This window comes from Scyliorhinus canicula, chromosome 4 (assembly GCF_902713615.1).
Source record: "Scyliorhinus canicula chromosome 4, sScyCan1.1, whole genome shotgun sequence".
Lineage (NCBI taxonomy): Eukaryota > Metazoa > Chordata > Chondrichthyes > Carcharhiniformes > Scyliorhinidae > Scyliorhinus > Scyliorhinus canicula.
The window spans coordinates 192,774,685-192,794,340 of record NC_052149.1 but is presented as its reverse complement, the minus strand read 5'-3'; the positions used below and the strand labels follow the sequence as shown (position 1 = coordinate 192,794,340).

Genomic DNA, 19,656 nt, shown 5'->3' with positions numbered 1-19,656 from the left:
TTTATTCACTATAACTCATCAAAGCTCTCAAATACCCTTTGTGACATATTGTGAGAGCTCCATTGAATTGCAGTGGTTCATGACAGTCCACGGCAATCTTCTCAGAGCAACTAAGTGTGGGCAATAAATGAAGCCTTGTCAGCACCACCCACATCCCAAGAGCAATGAAAATAATACCTCCGTATCACTGTTACTGTCAATGCGATACTATAAAATGGTACCATGCCTTCAGTATCACTAGTCCACATTGTCTTTATCTGTTTCTCTATATATATTGGAGGGCTATGATGTGGAGATGCCGGCGTTGGACTAGGGTGGGCACAGTAAGAAGTCTTACAACACCAGGTTAAAGTCCAACAGGTTTGTTTCGAATCACTAGCTTACAGAGTGCAGCTCCTTCCCTCAAGTGAATGAAAAGGTGGGTTCCAGAAACACATCACGTCGCATTACATTCACCCCCCCCACCATCTGGCCTGGGCTTACGAAATCCTACCAACTGTCCTGACTTGAGACAATTCACGTCTCTTTAACCTGTGATTATCCCTCTCTCCAGTCCCTCTGTCTGGACCTGTAAAGACTTAATTACCCGCAAAGACTCGCATTCAAAGTATCGTCTTGCATCATTGACTTTGTCTATATATGTGGTTGTGGAACCCACCTCTTCATTCACCTGAGGAAGGAGCTGCGCTCAGAAAGCTAGTGATTCGAAACAAACCTGTTGGACCTTAACCTGGTGTTGTAAAACATCTTACTATATTGGAGTGGTATTTTTCCAATCGCACATATCATTGTGAAGTGCCTGTGAGGTAACCTGAAACTATACACATGAAACCAAAAATTCTTGATAAATGCTGCCGGTCAATGTGGCTCCATGCCCAGAATGTGCCGGCAGAAAGTATTCCGTTGTTACTTCTGACCAATCTTAGTTCAGCATTGGATGGCAGTTTTAGACTATGGTAGCAGCCTGATCAGTCTGCACTCACACCTGTAGAAGACATATTAGCAAAGCTACTGGTCAGGAAAAGAAAACATGTAGTTGATTTTATTTCAAACTTTAAAACATTTTCTTTCCTACCTTGGGTAGGCTGATTGGGGTCCTTGGTCTTGTGCGCGCTGTCTTTATTGCAGCTCGTTGATCAAGAGGAAGCAAATGGTATTTCATGGCTTCAATTAGGAAATCTTTGCATGTATTATTATTCTTTATCAAAGCCTCTTCTTCTACAGTCTGCATGCAGCGGGGATACAGGCATGTGAATCACATCAGCAAGAGTCATCAACAAATATGGCTTGACATACAATTACAAATGCTGCCTCATTTTTAAAGGTTGCACTGTGCCAGATAAAGGAAAATAAAGTCCTGTAACATGGCACAACACTCACCCTAAATGTTTCTCCAGAACTGAAAGAGAAAACCAACTTTTGTGCAAACATTGCATGACATTATGTCTTGCATGCACATGGGATCAAATCAAATTTGATAAAATACGAAAAGAGGAGTTTGGTATTTTGAAGTGGACTTCAGAAATGATCTTTTATTCATTTACAGGATGTGAGCCATTGCTGGCGAGGCCAGCAATTATTGGCCATCCTTAGTTGCCCTTGCGAAAGTGGTGGTCAGCTGCCATCTTGAACCGCTGTAGTCCCTGAGGTACAGGTACACCCACTGTGCCAGTAGGGCTTAGTTCCAAGATTTTGACTCAGCGATAAAGGTGAAGTAATGCCGATTCCGGACTGATTAGCTCTTTTCTGGTCAGCACAGACATAATGGACTGAATGGTCACCTTCCGTGCCATAAATTTCCTATGGCTTGAATTTTAATTGGTGCAGGGGGAGCCCTGACAAATGTCACAAAGCTTGAACCAACCCCACCTCAGCCATTTGCGGTATCCCCGTCCGCAATTTTCCACTGTCCAGCAACTAATTATTTGCCATTGGGCCTCCTCCCTTTAAAGGACGGGCTACTGCCCACAAAAGCCACTGGGAAATTGGAGGATCTGCAGTTCAGCAGCCACCAGATGCGGAGGCCATTGATGGGGCTGCTCCTTAAAGACGAGGATGCCATGCAGGCAAGCTGCCCTCCTGTCCATTAAGAACACCAGGGCCAATCACTGGCAAGGGTGTGTTATGGGAGCACCCATTGCTGCCGGGGACCCTCCAAGAGGATCCCACCCATCCCACTGCCCACAATCACAGGAGGCTGTCAGGTTTCAACTTGCAGTCTCTCCACACAGCAGAGAGGCCCACCCGTTGCTGGCAAATTGCTTGCAGCAGCAGAAAGAGATCCTTCATTGACCACAGAATTGGCTTTATTGATCTCTAGGTTGGAAGGCTATCCATCAGCTTCCACACTGCTGGTATAACGCACAGCGGCAGTGGAGTAATGAGCACTCCAACACCATTTTCCTTCACCATTATTTGACAATCCTCTGTTCCCAATCCAGCCCCATGTTTTTTCTCATGTGGTATTTTAAATTAAATTACAAAAGGTATTCCTGTTTGCAGTAAATATGTTTTATAAAGTTTTTTCAAGTAGATTTTCTAGAAAATTATTTTGTGTGTATTGTAAACGAAAGTCAAAAATTATTTCGCAACTGGATGGAATTTTGTTCCTTTTCAACTTAAATTTAATATTTTTTGGTTACACTTCTATTTCTGCTTAATTGCGTCAATATGTTTTTGAAAATTAAAACCTGGCAATAAAACATGTTCCTGACTACAAAAAAAAGTATTACGATGGGCTCTACCTAACATTAGGTCCCTACTCCATTAGCACTGCTGCTAACCTGTACAAGATAGTCCCGTGGAAGCAGAGGAAGACGAACATTTTCCATTAGGTTTGCCATGTGGTCCAGGCGAGCTTCTTTGTCATACTTTATCCAAGATATAACGGCTTCAAATACCTGCCGGGTGAGAAAGAAGCACGTGGAAGTCTGAATAAACTAAAGTGAGCATTTACTTTTGTAATCTAATTCTAAAGCTATGCTCCAACCTCTGTTCTTGCTCAAATCTTGTACTTGTGGCCTCTTGTCTAAATCAAAGTAAGATAGTTTCTTCCTTCAATTGCACTTTGCCTGGAGATATCCCAGCAGTTATACTAACATTGAGCCCACCAGTCAACTCTAGTTGGTTTAAAAGGGGATGAGAAGGGAAAAGGAGCAGTAAGCATTTGGGAGATGGGGGAGCATCCGGATATGATCCCACCCCCACAATTCCATACTCCAAATCGGCAACAAACACTGGTTAAAGATGGCTGACATGAAAGACGGTGGATACCCCATAAAAGGTAACAATTCTGTCACCAAAAGCCCTTTAAAACTGAAAAACAATATAATTTGAGACCATAATTTTCAGGAATCCAGGCATTGTCCATGTTGCCAGGCATTCCTAACATTGCCCCCATTAGCGAGCTCCATTTCTGCAGTTGATGGTAAGGTATGGTGGCAAGTCTAGGTATATCTCTCTCAATGTCAAACCAGGTCCTCATTGAAGTGTTGCTCATAGCCTTCCATCGCATGAGACACTGATTTGCGCCTTGGTGGTCAACTTTGTTATACATTGCCTTGGATGGCTCACCACCCTCTCTATGGCCTGACAGTTTCTGATGCAATTACTGCAGATGAAGGCAGTCGGCTGAGAAGACACAAGATCTGCTGGCCTCTGTAGTTTTCTTTGGGCCCTCTTCTTGGCCAACTAAGCTTTTAGTTTCTCTTCATCTCTTCCAACGCCCCCCAACAGTCAGGTTAAAAAGTGGTCCTGACCATCAGCAACTGTCTCCCAGTTGTCTGTGTCGATGTCCTCTATCTTCATATCCTGCGTGCAGGTGCGTTTGTGATGGAGGTACAATGTCCAGAATGCCATGGCAAATAGCCCGTTGACCGTGCAGAAGGCTTTTGGGTATACAGCTGTCATGTCACAAATTAAGTGTACAGGCTGAGCCATTGCAGATGTCATTGTCTGCTGACTGAATTAATATGCTCCAGGACGTCTGAATTAGTGAGATCAATGAAGGCAATATTTGATGGTCTTCTTTGTTCACTGCATTTCTTTGCTGCTCTTCAGGCAGAAAATTTCGTGTCGATTGTGGTCTTCCAGTTCTGAAATCACGATGAAATCTGAGACACATTTGCATGATGACAAGGGCAACGGGGGCAAATACCTTCCCCATGATCCTCAGTAGGGAGATGCCTCGATAGCTGTTGCAATTACTACAGTCACCTTTGTTTTGGAACAAGGTCATAATCTTGACATCAGGTATGTCTTGAGGCACTGACCAACCTAGCTCTTGCAAGTAAGGCAAGGTCCCTATGGTGTCTAGAGCTTCCTCATTCAGTGTTTTCCCTGGAGTGAATTCAATGAAGTGCCCCACCCATCTCGCCATCTGTTTACTAAAGTAAGTGATGACCTCTCCTGCCTTTGATTTCAGTTGGGCTGTTTTCTTCACTGATGGACCTGTTGCCCTAGTATTTCCCTAAGGGTATATCCAATTTCTGTAGACAGCAAGGAATGACTGGCTAGACCAGGTGTAACACCTTCAATATCAAACCAGCTCCTAATGGAGAGTAGCAAGTGTAAACTTCCAACTTTTGGAGATCCATAAGTGAAGGAGTCCAATTAAGAATTAGTATGATTAGATGTATGGAACACTCTTCCTAACCTAACCTAGACCCCCAAGTTCTAAAGTCATCCAACTTGCCTTCCCTATCCAATGCATCCATATTTCTTTTGAGGTGGGGACCAAAACTAAATATCATATTTGGAAAAGATTTGTTGCATGTTGGTGAAAATTTGTTCTATGACCCAATGCCTTTTAGATTCACCCAATTACTTAGACTTATTAATATTTGCCTTTCACATTGAGCAGATGCTTTTAGAGTTGTGACAAACTATGTATCTTGTCAAAACTTGTATTTTTGAGATATCTCTAAAGTGAAGTTCGAGATAATTCTGGAAAGGGGTATAATTGGAATTCCTGGGTATAACATCGTTTCTGAGAAGTTAAACACTGGCTGAGGTTCCTTTAGTTGGCTAAGCAAAAAGGGGAAGCAGAAGCTAATTGAGTATCAAGTTAAAGCTTGTGCTGCAACATATGCAGATACAGAATGCCTGTTGGAGGGGAGGGTAGAGGGGGGGGGGGGGGGGGAAGAGGAGGGGGCAAGGGGGAGGGGATGGGGAGGGGGGAAGGAGGAGGGGAAGGGGAGAGGGGTGGGGGGGATGAGAAGCCATTTGGGGGAGGAAATTTGGATGAAACCCCCCCCCCCCCGACCGCTTCCCACTTCTCCCCCACAAGCCCAGGGTTGCCCTTGGCATGGGTCTCTCCCACCACTAGTTAAATTGCGATAGGGACAGGGGCAGGTTGGATTTAATGGGCCCCCCTTTCACCAAACCCACCCGTGCATGGTGTGTAAAATGCAACCCTAGCGCGAGGAGCAGCAAGTAAAGGTAGTTTTCTGTTTGGCAGTAAGAATAAAAAATAGAGTGCGAGAGAGTTCATAGATGTAGGCGTTGTTGGTGTTAACCATATCCTAGGTTAACCTGGGATGGAATATGTCTGCACGTGATAGTGACCCAAGGGCCAAATCCATTAAGTGGGAAAAGTGAGGGATCCTATGTACTGAAGGCAAAGTTAAAGAACTTTGAAACTGCCGTGGTACCCCGTGTGTGGGAAGTGATGAGCGTGCTTGTGTTTTTGTGAGAGAGGTCTTTGTGGTATCAACTATCTGAAGTGAAATTTGAGTGAACCACCCATTTGGCTGTTAACATTTGTTTAATCTTTTTGTTGATTTGGGATTTTTAAAGTTTTCAAAAGTGAAATCTTGTCCATCAATTCATTTTGGCTGAATTGTTTGGGGATTCGTTTCTTATTAGGTTACCAGTCTCTTTGAGGTTCATAACAACATAGAATAAATGATCGTTCCCAGCCTCTAAATTTCATATTGGCCCAGACTTTGTGGTAGTAACAATCAGCATTTCCAGCCACAGCTTCTCTGAAATTGCTAGCAACTTCTGGATTCCACGGATAGGCAGTTAAATGTAGAGTTAAAACCGTGCTGTCAGTGATTCTACGCTTCTTCATAGGGTCGGCTGCATGTCCCCTCGGATATAATCAATTAGAAATCTCTGAATTAATTATAACTGCTACTTTAACGGTATTAAGTCTCAATGTGAAAACGTTACACTTGTTGAATGAGGTGCAAGTGGGTAAGTTTATAATTGTTGTTGAATATGTATGGAATGTCAAATATTTCCATTAGGATGAAAATTTCACATATTTATAAAATAAGTTTGTTAAGTTTGTGGGGGTTTAAACTAATTTGTCAGGGGGCTGGGAAAACGAGCTGTAGTCCAGAAGCCAGTGTTGAGAGTAGTGAGGTACTGAGGAGGGTAACAAGGTCGCAGGAGTGTACCGGCAGACAGAAAGATGGGTTGAAGTGTGTCTCCTTCAATGCAAGGAGCATCCGGAATAAGGTAGGTGAACTTGGAGCGTAGATTGGTACTTGGGACTATGATGTTGTGGCCATTACGGAGACATGGTTAGAACAGGGACAGGAACGGTTGGAAGTTCTGGGGTATAGATGTTTCAGTAAGAGTGGTAAAAAAGGTGGAGGAGTAGCATTGTTAATCAAGGATTGTTTAACGGCTGCAGAAAGGCAGTTTGAAGGGGATCTCCCTACTGAGGTAATCTGGGCCGAAGTTAGAAATAGGAAAGGAGCGGTCACACTGTTAGGAATTTTCTATAGGCCCCCAAATAGTAATAGAAATGTGGAGGAAGAAATTGCAAAACAGATTATGGATAGGTGCGGAGGTCTCAGGGTAGTTGTCATGGGTGACTTTAACTTTCCAAATATTGATTGGAACCTCCATAGGTCGAACAGTTCAGATGGGGCAGTTTTTGTACAGTGTGTGCAGGAGGGTTTCCTGACACAATATGTGGATAGGCCGACAAGAGAGGGGGGCCACATTGGATTTGGTATTGGGTAATGAACTGGGCCAAGTGTTAGATTTGTTTGTGGGAGAGCACTTTGGAGATAGTGACCACAATTTGGTGCCTTTCACTGGTGATAGGGCCATACGGCAGGGCAAGGTTTATAATTGGGGTAGGGGTTATTATGATGCGATTAGGCAAGAATTAGGGAGCATAAGATGGGAACAGAAACTGTCAGGGAAAGGCACAAATGAAAAGTGGAGCTTGTTCAAGGAACAAATACTGCATGTCCTTGATAGATATGTCCCTGTCAGACAGGGAGGAAATGGCCGTGTGAGGGAACCATGGTTCACAAAAGAGGTTGAATGTCTTGTCAAGAGGAAAAAGGAAGAATATGTAAGGATGAGAAAACAAGGTTCAGTTGGGTCGCTTGAAGGTTATAAGGTAGCAAGGAATGAGCTAAAAAAAAGGGCTTAGGAGAGCTGGAAGGGGCATGAGAAGTCCTTGGCAGGTGGGATCAAGGAAAACCCCAAGGCTTTTTACTCTTATGTGAGAAATAAAAGAATGACCAGGGTGAGGATAGGGCCGGTCAAGGACAGTAGTGGGAACTTGTGCATGGAGTCAGAAGAAAAAGGAGAGGCGTTGAATGAATACTTTTTCTTCAGTGTTCACTGAGGAGAGGGGCCATGTTTTTGAGGATGAGAGTGTGATACAGATGGGTAGGCTGGAGGAGGTAGATGTTCTGAGGAAAGATGTATTAGCAATTTTGAAAAACCTGAGGGTCGACAAGTCCCCTGGGCCAGATGGGATATATCCAAGGATTCTTTGGGAGGCAAAGGATGAGATTGCAGAGCCTTTGGCTTTGATCTTTGGGTCCTCATTGTGCACGGGGATAGTGCCAGAGGACTGGAGAGTGGCGAATGTTGTTCCTCTTTTCAAGAAAGGGAATAGGAATGACCCTGGGAATTGTAGGCCAGTTAGTCTTACCTCGGTGGTCGGTAAGTTAATGGAAAAGGTCCTGAAGGATAGGATTTCTGACCATTTGGAAAGATGCAGCTTAATCCGGGATAGCCAACACAGATTCGTGAAGGGTAAGTCTTGCCTCACAAATTTGACTGAATTCTTTGAGGAAGTAACTAAGTGTGTAGATGAAGGTAGAGCAGTTGATGTTGTATACATGGATTTTAGTAAGGCGTTTGATAACGTTCCCCATGGTCAGCTCATGCAGAAAGTAAGGAGGTGTGGGATAGAGGGAAATTTGGCCAATTGGATAAGTAACTGGCTATCACATGGAAGACAGAGGGTGGTGGTGGATGGAAAATTCTCAGACTGGAGACCAGTTACCAGCGGTGTACCACAGGGATCAGTGCTGGGTCCTCTGCTATTTGTGATTTTTATCAATGACTTGGAGGAGGGGGCTAAAGGGTGGGTCAATAAATTTACTGATGACACCAAGATTGCTGGAGTAGTGGATGGAGGGCTGTTGTAGGCTGCAAAGAGACATTGATAGGATCCAGAGCTGGGCCGAAAAATGGTTGATGGTATTTAACCCTGATAAGTGCGAGGTGATTCATTTTGGTAGAAAAAATTTGAATGCGGATTACAGGGTCAACGGCAGGGTTCTGAGGAATGTGGAGGAACAGAGAGATCTTGGGGTTCATGTCCACAGATCTCTGAAGGTTGCCACTCAAGTGGATAGAGCCGTGAAGAAGGCCTATAGTGTGTTAGCGTTTATTAACAGGGGGATTGTGTTTAAGAGCCGCGGGGTTATGCTGCAACTGTACATGACCCTGGTGAGACCACATTTGGAGTATTGTGTGCAGTTCTGGTCACCTCATTATAGGAAGGATGTGGAAGCATTGGAAAGGGTGCAAAGGAGATTTACCAGGATGCTGCCTGGTTTGCACGATAGGTCTTATGAGGAAAGGTTGAGGGAGCTAGGGCTTTTCTCATTAGAGCGAAATAGGATGAGAGGCGACTTAATAGAGGTTTATAAGATGATGAGGGGAATAAATAGAGTGGACGTTCAGAGACTATTTCCTCGGGTAGATGTAGCTGTTACAAGGGGACATAACTATAAGATTCAGGGTGGGAGATATAGGAGGGATATCCGAGGTAGGTTCTTTACTCAGAGAGTGGTTAGGGTGTGGAATGGACTGCCTGCTGTGATAGTGGAGTCAGACACATTAGGAACTTTCAAGCGGTTATTTGATAGGCACATGGAGCACACCAGAATGACAGGGAGGGGGGTAGCTTGATCTTGGTTTCGGACAATGCTCGGCAGAACATCGAGGGCCGAAGGGCCTGTTCTGTGCTGTACTGTTGTATATTGTATGTTCTATGTTCTAAAGTTCATATTTCAGCTTCAACTGTAATCCTATTTCACCCTCTGTAAAATCATATTAAAAAGTGCAGAATAATCAGTGCTTTTAACTTTGTGGCTTGTGTTTGGTGAGAATTCTTCAATTTGGTTGGCTGCTGATCCCTCTGGATGGGATCACTGTTTCTGGATGCCTGGAAATTGCTCTGACTTGGCGCCAGATTTAGATTAATTTCTGGAAAAGTGAAATCCACACAAGAGATCACAAGGGGCTGGATGTTCTATTCGGGAGACTAGATTCTCCTGCTGAAGCTAAATTGCTTCTGCTTCACGCTGGGGGTGGTCCCCGAAGTGATTCAGTGTCCTTTGCCATGCTAATTTATGCATGGTGGCGATCGAAAGGGATTCTATTTTAAATTGCGCTGTCCAGCCGCCAGTACAAAATGGCGGGCCAACAGCATGATTCGTAATAGAATCCCTTGCTAAGTCCGGTGATTGGTCACCTTCCCCCCGCAACGCCAATCCTGCGCACCCCCCCCCCCCTCCCACCCCCACCCCAACCCAGAAACATGTAGGGTATCCTACCCCCACACCGACCACTGGAATTGCTGGGTCTACCCAACCCCCTTCCAGACCCCGCACGAGAAAACCTATCAAAACCCCCCACCTAAGATCCCATCAGAGTCCAGAGATCCCTAACAGAGACCCTCCCTTAATAGGAAGGCCCCTATAGTAGAGAGCGCTCCCATAACAGAGAACCCCCCGTAACAGGGAACTCCATATTTCAGAGACCTTCCTCAGAGCAGAGAATCCCCCAATAGCAAATAAATCTCCCTCCATAGCAGAGGAGGTCCTCCTAACAGAGAACCCCCAGAACAGGAAACCCCCGTATCCCCACAGCAGAGACCACCCCCCTCCCCCTCCACCCACCCAATCAGGCATCCCTGCCAGGAAACTAAAGGGAGGTCCAGGCAAAAGCAGTGAAAAAAAAACACTGCTTTTTCACTCACCTGTGTCTTACACCTGCTTCCTGAGACCCATGTCTAGAAAGCAGCAGCTGTAACTTAATGGAAAGCCAAAACCACATCTCAAGGTTTTCAACCCCCTCAGACCCTCTGAACTGCAAGGCTTCTATGTTATATTATATTTTATACTATATTTTAGTAGCCTGTAATTCTCAGCTTCCAGACAGCCAGATGTCTGGATTATTATTTTAATTTCCCTTCACGCCTGAATTTACCTTAGGTAGCCCGTTGTAAAACTAACAGTCACAAAGATGTGCAGGTTAGGTGGATTGGCCTTGATAAATTGCCCTTAGTGTCCAAAATTGCCCTTAGTGTTGGGTGGGGTTACTGGGTTATAGGGTGGAGGTGTTGACCTTGGGTAGGGTGCTCTTTGCAAGAGCCGATGCAGACTCGATGGGCCGAATGGCCTCCTTCTGCACTGTAAATTCTATGATAAAAAAAACTGCAATGTTTATAAACATCTAGCTATGATTGACAATTCATGACCACATTAAAAGCAGTTAAGTGCTTTCTGCGGAGAAAAGAGGAAGTAAAAGCACTTAATGCGGTGATTCCCTGTTATGGGTGGATCTCTGCTATGGGGGTTTCTCTGCTACGAAGGTTCTCTGTTATTGGGGGTTCCCTGTTATTGGGTGTTTCATGTTATAGGGTGTTTCATGTTATAGGGTATTTCGTGTTAAAGGGGCGTCTCTGGGGTGTGGGATGGGCAGGATTTGCATTGTGGAGGGGAGGGGGTGCTCCGAAGGACCTTTAGGACACGTACCTTAAATACTTGCCCCTTTGGTACACCGCAAAGTGCACCGTTTCAGGGCCCCGGACTGATCTGTTCCCTGTAAGAAAACCATTCACGATGTCCTATGCTGCTCTTGCTCATGTATTTGCTTTGTTTGGCCCCTTGTTCTGCACTGTGACCAATCACTATTTGTCGATGTACCATTCTCAAAGTACCCTGTCAACTATTTTTTTTTGTGAAGTATGTATGTACTGTGTGCGTTCCTTTGGCTGCAGAAAAATACTTTTCACTGTACTTCGGTGCATGTGACAATAAATCAAATCACTCAATTAATCACACTGGCAAATACATGTACCATTCCATGACCATGTGAATCCTGGCCCAAAGGGCCGGAAAATCACGGAGGCGTGGAGAATCCAGTTCCCAGGCCATTAATAGGATGCAAATGGTTCATTTTGACCTATTTTATCCTCCCGCTGGCGCATGGAGCAAACCCCAATGCTGCCGCCAGGGGGGATCAGAGCATTGGAAACACGATTCCCTTTTTTCCCCGATGCTGGATTCTCCACCGCATCGGGAACGGCGTCACTGACGACAGGCGGCGGAGAATCCAGCCCAAGGTTTTTGTCAGCAGTGAGCACCGTAACTTTATCATAGACCACTAGAACCCAGCCATTGGACTTACTGTTACCTGATGATACAGGTATTAGTCTACAATTATGCAAATTAAAATCTACCATATCTCAAACCATCCATAGAAATGTTTCAAGCCTTTCTGTAGATAGTCATTCTACTTTCTACTTATTTCTTGACCACAGTGTTTTGTGTCATCAGCAAATGTAATCATGCTACTAGTCACCCTGTTAAATATTAGTCATAAATACTGTAGAGGAACAGGGGTTCCAAACAGATCTTTGTGGAATATCATTACTTACTTTCCCTCTTATTTCACGTCATTTATCCAACCATCTCGGCAACAGCAACAACTTATACTTACTTTGCGCACTTAACACAAAGTGTTTCACAGGAGTATTTGAAAGCAAAATTTAACAGTTCCACAGCGTCAAGTTTCCTTACTAGTTTCACAGGGGGAAATGCATAAAAAGCTTTTGAAAAGTGAAGTTAACTATTTCCACTGGAATAATCTCACCTATTGCCAGAGTTACTCCTCAAAAACGTTTCACTGCATGAACAAGTTAAAACCGTACTAGCACTGCCATTGAGTAGTTGAGTATTCAGTCGAGCATGCAATTCTTACACTTAAGCTTTCCAGTATCAACACTGAAATGGTTAGGGCAGCACGGTGGCGCAGTGGGTTAGCACTGTGGCCTCACGGCGCTGAGGTCCCAGGTTCGATCCCGGCTCTGGGCCACTGTCCATGTGGAGTTTGCACATTCACCCCGTGTTTACGTGGGTTTCACCCCCACAACCCAAAGATGTGCAGAGTAGGTGAACTGGCCACGCTAAGAGGGTGGCACTATTGTTTCACAGAACCAGGGTCCCAGGTTCAATTCCCAGCTTTGGTCACTGTCTGTGCGGAGTCTGCACGTTCTCCCCGTGTCTGTGTCTCCCTGAGGCTCCGGTTTCCTCCCACAAGTCCCGAAAGATGTGCTGTTAGATAACTTAGACATTCAGAATTCTCCCTCTGTGTACCCGAACAGGCGCCGGAGTGTGGAGACTAGGGGCTTTTCACAGTAACTTCATTGCAGTGAAAATGAAAGCCTACTTGTGACAATAATAAAGATTATTATTATTGAGAACTGTGCTCAAGATTACAGGAAAATAAACCAGCTAAATGCCATTTGTAAATTAGACTTTGTGCTAGTCGAATCAGATGTAGAAAACAATGAAACCATTAAAAAAAAGTACTTTGTACACATAAGAGTACTTTATACATTTTAGAAAATGGACAATTCTAAAATGTTAAATTTACGCTGTTTGAGTACAAAAACGCTCCAGCAACCATTGTCAAAACTGTAAACCCGAGTGATATATTACCTAGATATAATTGCACTTTATGATGGTGAAAGAGTAGAATTATCGTCTGTCGACACCAAATTTTATTGTACAGGTAGAGTATCGAAAATGTGGCTACCTAAAAACCAGCGGCGTCCAAAAACCAGGCATCTTTTTCCCCACGCTCCAGTGAATCTTGAACCGACCCGAACCAGTTTGGAAAATTTGGGGAGTTGCCAAGTACTGTTTGGCTTTGCACACCTGACGGTTTCCACGCTCCAGCAGACCTTGATCCCACCTGACCAAGTGCAACTGTGGCAGAAGTGGTCAAATTCCCCCAGAAAGAACAAAAGGCGGAATCCAATGCGGTAGAATATTTAGCAATGCATTTTACTTGGGATCAGGACATATGCTTATTCTTTCGACAGTACGGGGTTACTGTCTCGTATTTTGAGGCCACCCATATCGAAGCCCGATTCCCAAAAGCCATTCTTTCTTCCATTGTTGCCTTCTTGATGCTGGCCCAAACCATTTCAAAGAGAATTATTAAAGAGTATTATACAACCTTGCATGAATAAAATACAATTAGCTTTCTGTTACAATTATAGGGCATTTTTAACATGATTTCAGTTTGATCTTTCCTCATTTTGAACAAGGTGTGCCGATGTAGGGAAGTGGGGAAAGGCATGAAAAAGTTATTAAGTCCAATGCGCTAAAAGTGAATTAATATCAGCAGTAACATGGCCATTAACCTAAATTGCTGAAATAAGGCATTCCAATTTCTTTTAAAGTGTTCTGATTGTTTTTCCTGAAAACTGGCAAGTTCTGAAATCCGGAAATGACTCGATCCTGAGGTTGCCAGATTTGAGGTACTCGGCCTGTATTATTAAAGATCCATCTATCATACTGAAATAATCCAGAACAGCATTGACAGATGCCATATAGGTATGCAGTTTCTGTTTCCGTTAATTATCATATCAGCAAAATATTCCGTTAACACCACAATTAGGACAGTTAAGTGCGAGCATGTTTTTTATGTGGATTGTTTTAAAGATAAAAGCAATCTGGTTTTAAAGCTTGTACTAAGGAGGCATCTGCACTGGGGCATGTGGATTTGTTTCCCTCGCCCTTGAACTTGACACGATATATATGCGAGACATAACAGCCCCCAAAGCTACATTTAATTACGCATGCTAAATGAAGTTATGCACCAAAAGCCAAAGTAAATCACACTGCTTAATTCTTCTTAGTTAATCATAAAACTTTACTGCTGGTAATAGATTCTAAAACACTGGCTATGACCTTCCAATGGACTTAAATCTTGAGCTAAGCAAAGATTAAAGAGGTTGTTGTGCAGAAATATAGACAAATAATATTCACCAAAACAAAGTTACAATACCTTTCCTACCTTATTACAATGTCTTCCTTATATTGTGCAAACATTTTTGTTATGATCACTCTTACCAAGTTTTAAAGAAAAACAGACTTGAATTGGCAAGGGAGTGGAATGATGATTTCAATGTAAAATAGAAGTTTGTCAAATTAAAAAGAACTATCTTTTTGAATAATGTCTGGAGTGATACAAGATAAAATTCATCAAATGCTCAACCAGGGCCACTGTCAAGACACCTTCCAGCAGCCAAGCTGTAGGGCAGCATTGACAAAAGCCCTGGAGTAAAGCCCTGGCTAAGTCTGTGAATCAGGGGCAACTGCATGGGAGCTAAAATGGTGGAAAATAATGGGTGGTTATGGTGATTGATATAAAAATATATCACAAAGTGGGGTTATACCTATCATCAGCATGAGAGTTGTTTGGAAGGTATTAGTCAGATTTTAATAGTTAAATATTTCAATATTGTGTTGCTGGAGAAAGAATTTGATAATTCTTTGAGATGCTGGTTAGCTAAACTCAGGCAATGTTTCACAAATATCTCAATCCTTACAATACAATCAGCCTATTATAAACAATGCCATGAAACACAAGGGTTGGAAGCATATTTCACTTTTGAAATAACAGGATTGAAAGTTAAATAACTTGCAAAAGAAAATTCATCCATCAAATCGTGGAATCCCTACAGTGCAATGGACATTCGGTCCATCAAGTCTGTACCAAACCCTCTGACAGAGCAACCTACCTAGGGCCTAACACCTACACATCTTTGGACATTAAGTGGCAATTTTATTATGGCCAATCCGCCAAACTATAGGAGGAAACCGGAGCATCATGAGGAAACCCACGCATGGGGAGAAAGTGCAAACTCCACGCAGTCACCAAGGCCAGAATTAAACCCGGGTCCCTGGCGCTGTGAGGCAGCAGTGCCTCTGTGCCGCCCCGTATAAATTTTGGGTTAACAGTCAGATACCTTGTCGTGCATCTAAAATAGTAATAACCAGCACTGCAATGTTTTTGCTACACAACGCCATTCTGAATCCTGAAATCCTAAGAAAATCAAATCAGCTGGCTATCCACAAATACCCCCAGTCATTCATGCAGATTTGGGAACTTAATACTATGAAAATTTATAAGACCACTAATGAATATCATGAACCAAAAAATTACTTCTTTCTCAGTAACCAACATAAAATTCATGGGCTGGATTCTCAGATCGTGAGGAACCGTCTGGTCTTACGGCCAGAAAGTCAGCGCCGCCCCCGCACCGATCCTCCGTCCGGTGGGGGGCTAGCAGCCGTGCAGCATAAAGCCCCGGTTTTACCTGCGGAATGGCCACAGAATTGCCAGGTCACTAGCCGGGCATGTGCACGGTGGCGGCCTGCAGCGGATCCGCCGTGCAACATGGCGCCAGCCACGCACAGTCTCGGCCTGCCGAAAGCTGTCTCCCTGTAACCAGCCACACCAACCCCCCCCCCCCCCCCCCCAACCAGGCCCCCGCGCCCCCGCCGAATCCCCTCTGCCAGCGGAACGGCTCCAGGCCCGACTGTGGTGGCTTTGGACTTGGTCCACAGCCACTACGCAAGGTCCCTGAACGGTGTGAGCACACGTGTCCCACGCCGTCGGGAACTCAGCCCATCGGGGGCGGAGCATCGGGGGAGGGCCTCCGGTGACATCCTGAGGCCATCCATACGCCATGTGAAGTACCCAGTTTTTGAGGGGGCGAAACATCGCAAAAATGGCGCTGCACCCAATTCCGGTGTAAACAGGGATTCTCTGACCGATCGCTCTACGAGATTTCAGCAAGATTTCGCCGATCGGAGAATCCAGCCCCATATCTTTGATTTCCATTGTATATACCCAAAGTCTGAATGTTTTTAGTGACCCATATTTTGTGGTCAGCAGCAAAGCAATGTCATTCAGCGCTGACCTCCAAAAAAGCTGCAATCAAAGATTTCGCAATCTCACCTTTCACAGCAGCAATTTAAATTTGGCAAATTCAAGGGAATCTCTTACAATGTGAGCAGGCAGAGTAAGCAGCCAATCACACTGAAGTACTCTCACGGACAGCAAACTGAGTATCAACAGCGCTATGGGTGGGATCTACCGGCCACGTCCCACTGGAACCGGGGCATAACACAGCCAGTAGATCCCGGGAGAGGACTCCCCCGGGATTCCCGATGGCCATTACGCCTCGCGAGATCAAACCCGGTGACGTGAGACGTCGCAATCTGGGTCTCGGCTACAATGGGCAGAACCCAGTCTTGTATGACTAAGTGAATTTAAGAACTAATTTAGTTGTGCTTATGCCGGATCTAACGACCACTCGGCATCTATCAGCCTCGCCGACAAGACCCCAGCCAGGTGGCTTTCAGTACTGGTCCCTGGGCGATCGGAGGTCCCTGGCTGGTCGGCCTCTGGGCATCGTGGCACCCTGGAACTGCTGGTGCCACCCTGGTGGTGCCATTAGGGAAGCCTGGAAGTGCCAGCGTGGCCCTGACAGACTGGCATGGGCACTGCCAAGGTGCCAGGCTACAAGTGCCAAGGTGCCATACTGGCATTTTGCCCACGCCGGGATCGGGCCCAGGGATGTCCTGTCTGGGGTGGGGTGCGGTTGGGCTCAATGACCCCCTTAGAGGTGAGTTGGGCAATTGGAGGGAGGGTCCGGGGGTTGCATGGGGGGGGGGGGTTTGAGAGATTTGGGCGCTTGTCGGATCTCCTCAGTGCAGGAGATGGTGCTGAGTGCGGCATTGAGGTGGAGGTGGGGGGGGGGATCCCCACCAGGGCACTAAAAAGAAACAGACTGCCGTTATACAGCGGGGGTCGCTTCTGGCACCACAAATGCCGGGAACGACCCCGGCTAATCCCACACAGAACGGACTCTGTTTTTTTTAGTTAGATGGCGCCCTTTATCTCATTACTTTGAATTTTAAAAGTCTGAGGCTGAGCTAAATTACCATGATTACATTAAAATTGAAGCTAAAGATGAAAGTCGTTCATTTTTTAAAAAACATTGGATTTTCTTTACATGTAATGGAGAAATTCGACATTCTGCAAATTTAAAACTAATATTTGAGGGCCGGTGAACCAGTAATTATAAAATTAGTACGTCATTAAAACCTCAATCAAGGTGTAACATATTTCACGAGTTTTTAAACCGCAAGAATGAAAGTTCATAGTTCATTGGCTCATGGGTTTCCCAACAAATTGTGGTCTGGGGATGACTCATCAGCGAACCCTTTATTCAACACATGGCAGTCTCCAAACCCGCTGTCTGTTTCAGTGGAGTAATGGCGGTGAATTCTGACAGCTCAGCCATCATTACCACTGCAAAATCTTGACCAATGTAATTAAAATTCATGGATTTCTTTTCCCACTTTTGAGCTTCAATAGCATATCTGGTAATCTATGACATTCAGCAATTTCACAGCTACAATTGCTGACTAAATATACAGAAAATGTTTTCACCATATGTCTTATATGTAATGGGCATGGTTGGTTTATCACAAAAATACGTTTCTAGCTATTCTGGCTAAATTAATCTTATAGGCTTTGAATTAATAATGGACACACACATTCTGAATGAAAACACACTGTTTCCCTAGCATACATACTACGCTGCTTGCTTTTTGCACCAATGTAAATTGAGCTCATTCCGATTATGATATTCAGTTGACACATAGCACTTAGCCCTTTATAATCATTCTTTGGTAACTAGGTAATAGCATTGATTGGAAGCAACCCAGAGTCCAACATGACAGAAAATAATTAGAATCAAATTCCACAGGTTTGGTGATTGGCAGTCGACAGAACTGTGATGTTTATCACACAGACTGGAGGGAAAAGATTTGCAAACTGGATTTAGCTGCACCTGTGAATTTCATTAGTAAAACCTCTTGTTTGCTGAAGGAATCTAAGTGTTTTCCTTAACACCCCAGAGATTAAGTGGAGAATCCAGACAAAACCAGCTAAACCCAGTTTAGACAAACCCATCATTATCAAGGCTACAGATCCAAGAGGCTTAAGATGTTGAGGAAAAGCCTTAAAAGATGTTTCACGGTGGGTCCAAGAGTCATTTTGAGATATGTACCAGGGATTGAAAAGTAGAGATTCATTTTCATAACTATATTAATTGCAATTTTGTAACCTCTTAAACACTTGGGGCAGGATTTTCCGTTTCAGAGACTAAGGGCGCGATTCTCCAGAAAGCTTTCTCAGTGTGCAGCGAGCTTCCCGGCACTCGGCCCAGCGAGACCGGCAACGCAATTCAACGTTATTGGTCCACTTAACGAGGCCTCACGGGCTTCTAGCCGCAAATAACACCTCACTAGCTGATATTTTGGGACCGCACTCGCCAGCCCCCTGCTAACAAGGTCGAGCAGCATTTAAACTTCACTTTCTCAGCCAACCCAAGCCAGCTCGCCATAATGGCGCCGAAGAGACCAGCCCCAAGATTCGGGTTGCTGACCTGGGAGGGTCTTGGGCACGGTAGAGGCTAGGAGGGATGTCCTGTTCCCCTGAGGGTCCAGGAGAGTCAGTCACATGAAAGCCAGTGCTGCCTGGGATGAGGCAGCCTTTAGGTCAAACAGTCTGACCAGGAGGTCAGGCCAGCAGCGCAGGAAGATCAATGACCTACACTGGGCAGCACGAGTGAGTAGACACCAACGCAACCCCCAACCCCTCCCCCAGGGAGCATCCACTCCCCCAACTCTCCAAGTGACCCCCCAGCCCTCCCTCTCCCTTCGCTTCCAAACCCGCCTTCACAGCCCCTCTCCCACCACTGTAAATCACGTGTATGGCTAACGATGTCTTCTCGGTGTCTCCGCAGGAACAGCTCTCCCACAATCGGTGGGAGAGGGCCCAAACCGGCGGAGGGGTGCCAGACTCGAGAATCCTCACCTCCTTCAAGGCTCGGGTCCTGGATGTGACCGGTGTGGCCGAGGACAGATCTGTCATCCAAGGAGAGGCAGCAGTGAGGAACCATGGGGCTCCAACCGGGATATCTGTCAAAGGTGGGTTGTGATTGCCTTACTGACTGACCCATCCCTACCATTGACCACATGTCCATTCTTCTACAGATCCTCCAGCCGACGGCTCCGGCCCATCCCGGCTGGCCCCATTTCCTGACACCTCGGAGGAGAGCTCCGAGGATGCCTCTGTGGTCGCGGCACAGCTGTCAACCCCATCCCCCACCAGCGCAGGTACATGCACCTCGGTGGGAAATGTTAGTGGTCAGGCTTCTGAAGCTCAATCTGGTGAGGACCACACTGCTAATGATGCACATCAGGTGGAGGCAGGAACCCCCAGGCG

The 19,656-nt window shown here is 45.2% G+C and overlaps 1 protein-coding gene across 6 annotated transcripts in view; it reads right to left on the bottom strand.

Annotated features, from left to right (window-relative positions):
* LOC119965268 (kelch-like protein 3) overlaps nt 1-19,656 on the bottom strand; it is a 156,640-nt gene that overhangs the window by 47,231 nt on the left and 89,753 nt on the right. For 4 of the 6 annotated variants that reach the window (XM_038795785.1, XM_038795780.1, XM_038795781.1 and 1 more), the window contains 2 exons: nt 2,784-2,900; nt 1,076-1,225 (listed from right to left, as the gene is read on the bottom strand). The exons of 1 other annotated variant lie outside the window; for it this stretch is intronic. In XM_038795785.1, coding sequence (XP_038651713.1) covers nt 1,076-1,225; nt 2,784-2,900 — 267 coding nt within the window. The remainder of the gene's footprint in view (nt 1-1,075; nt 1,226-2,783; nt 2,901-19,656) is intronic. One more of the 6 variants, XM_038795782.1, reaches the window with a different exon arrangement.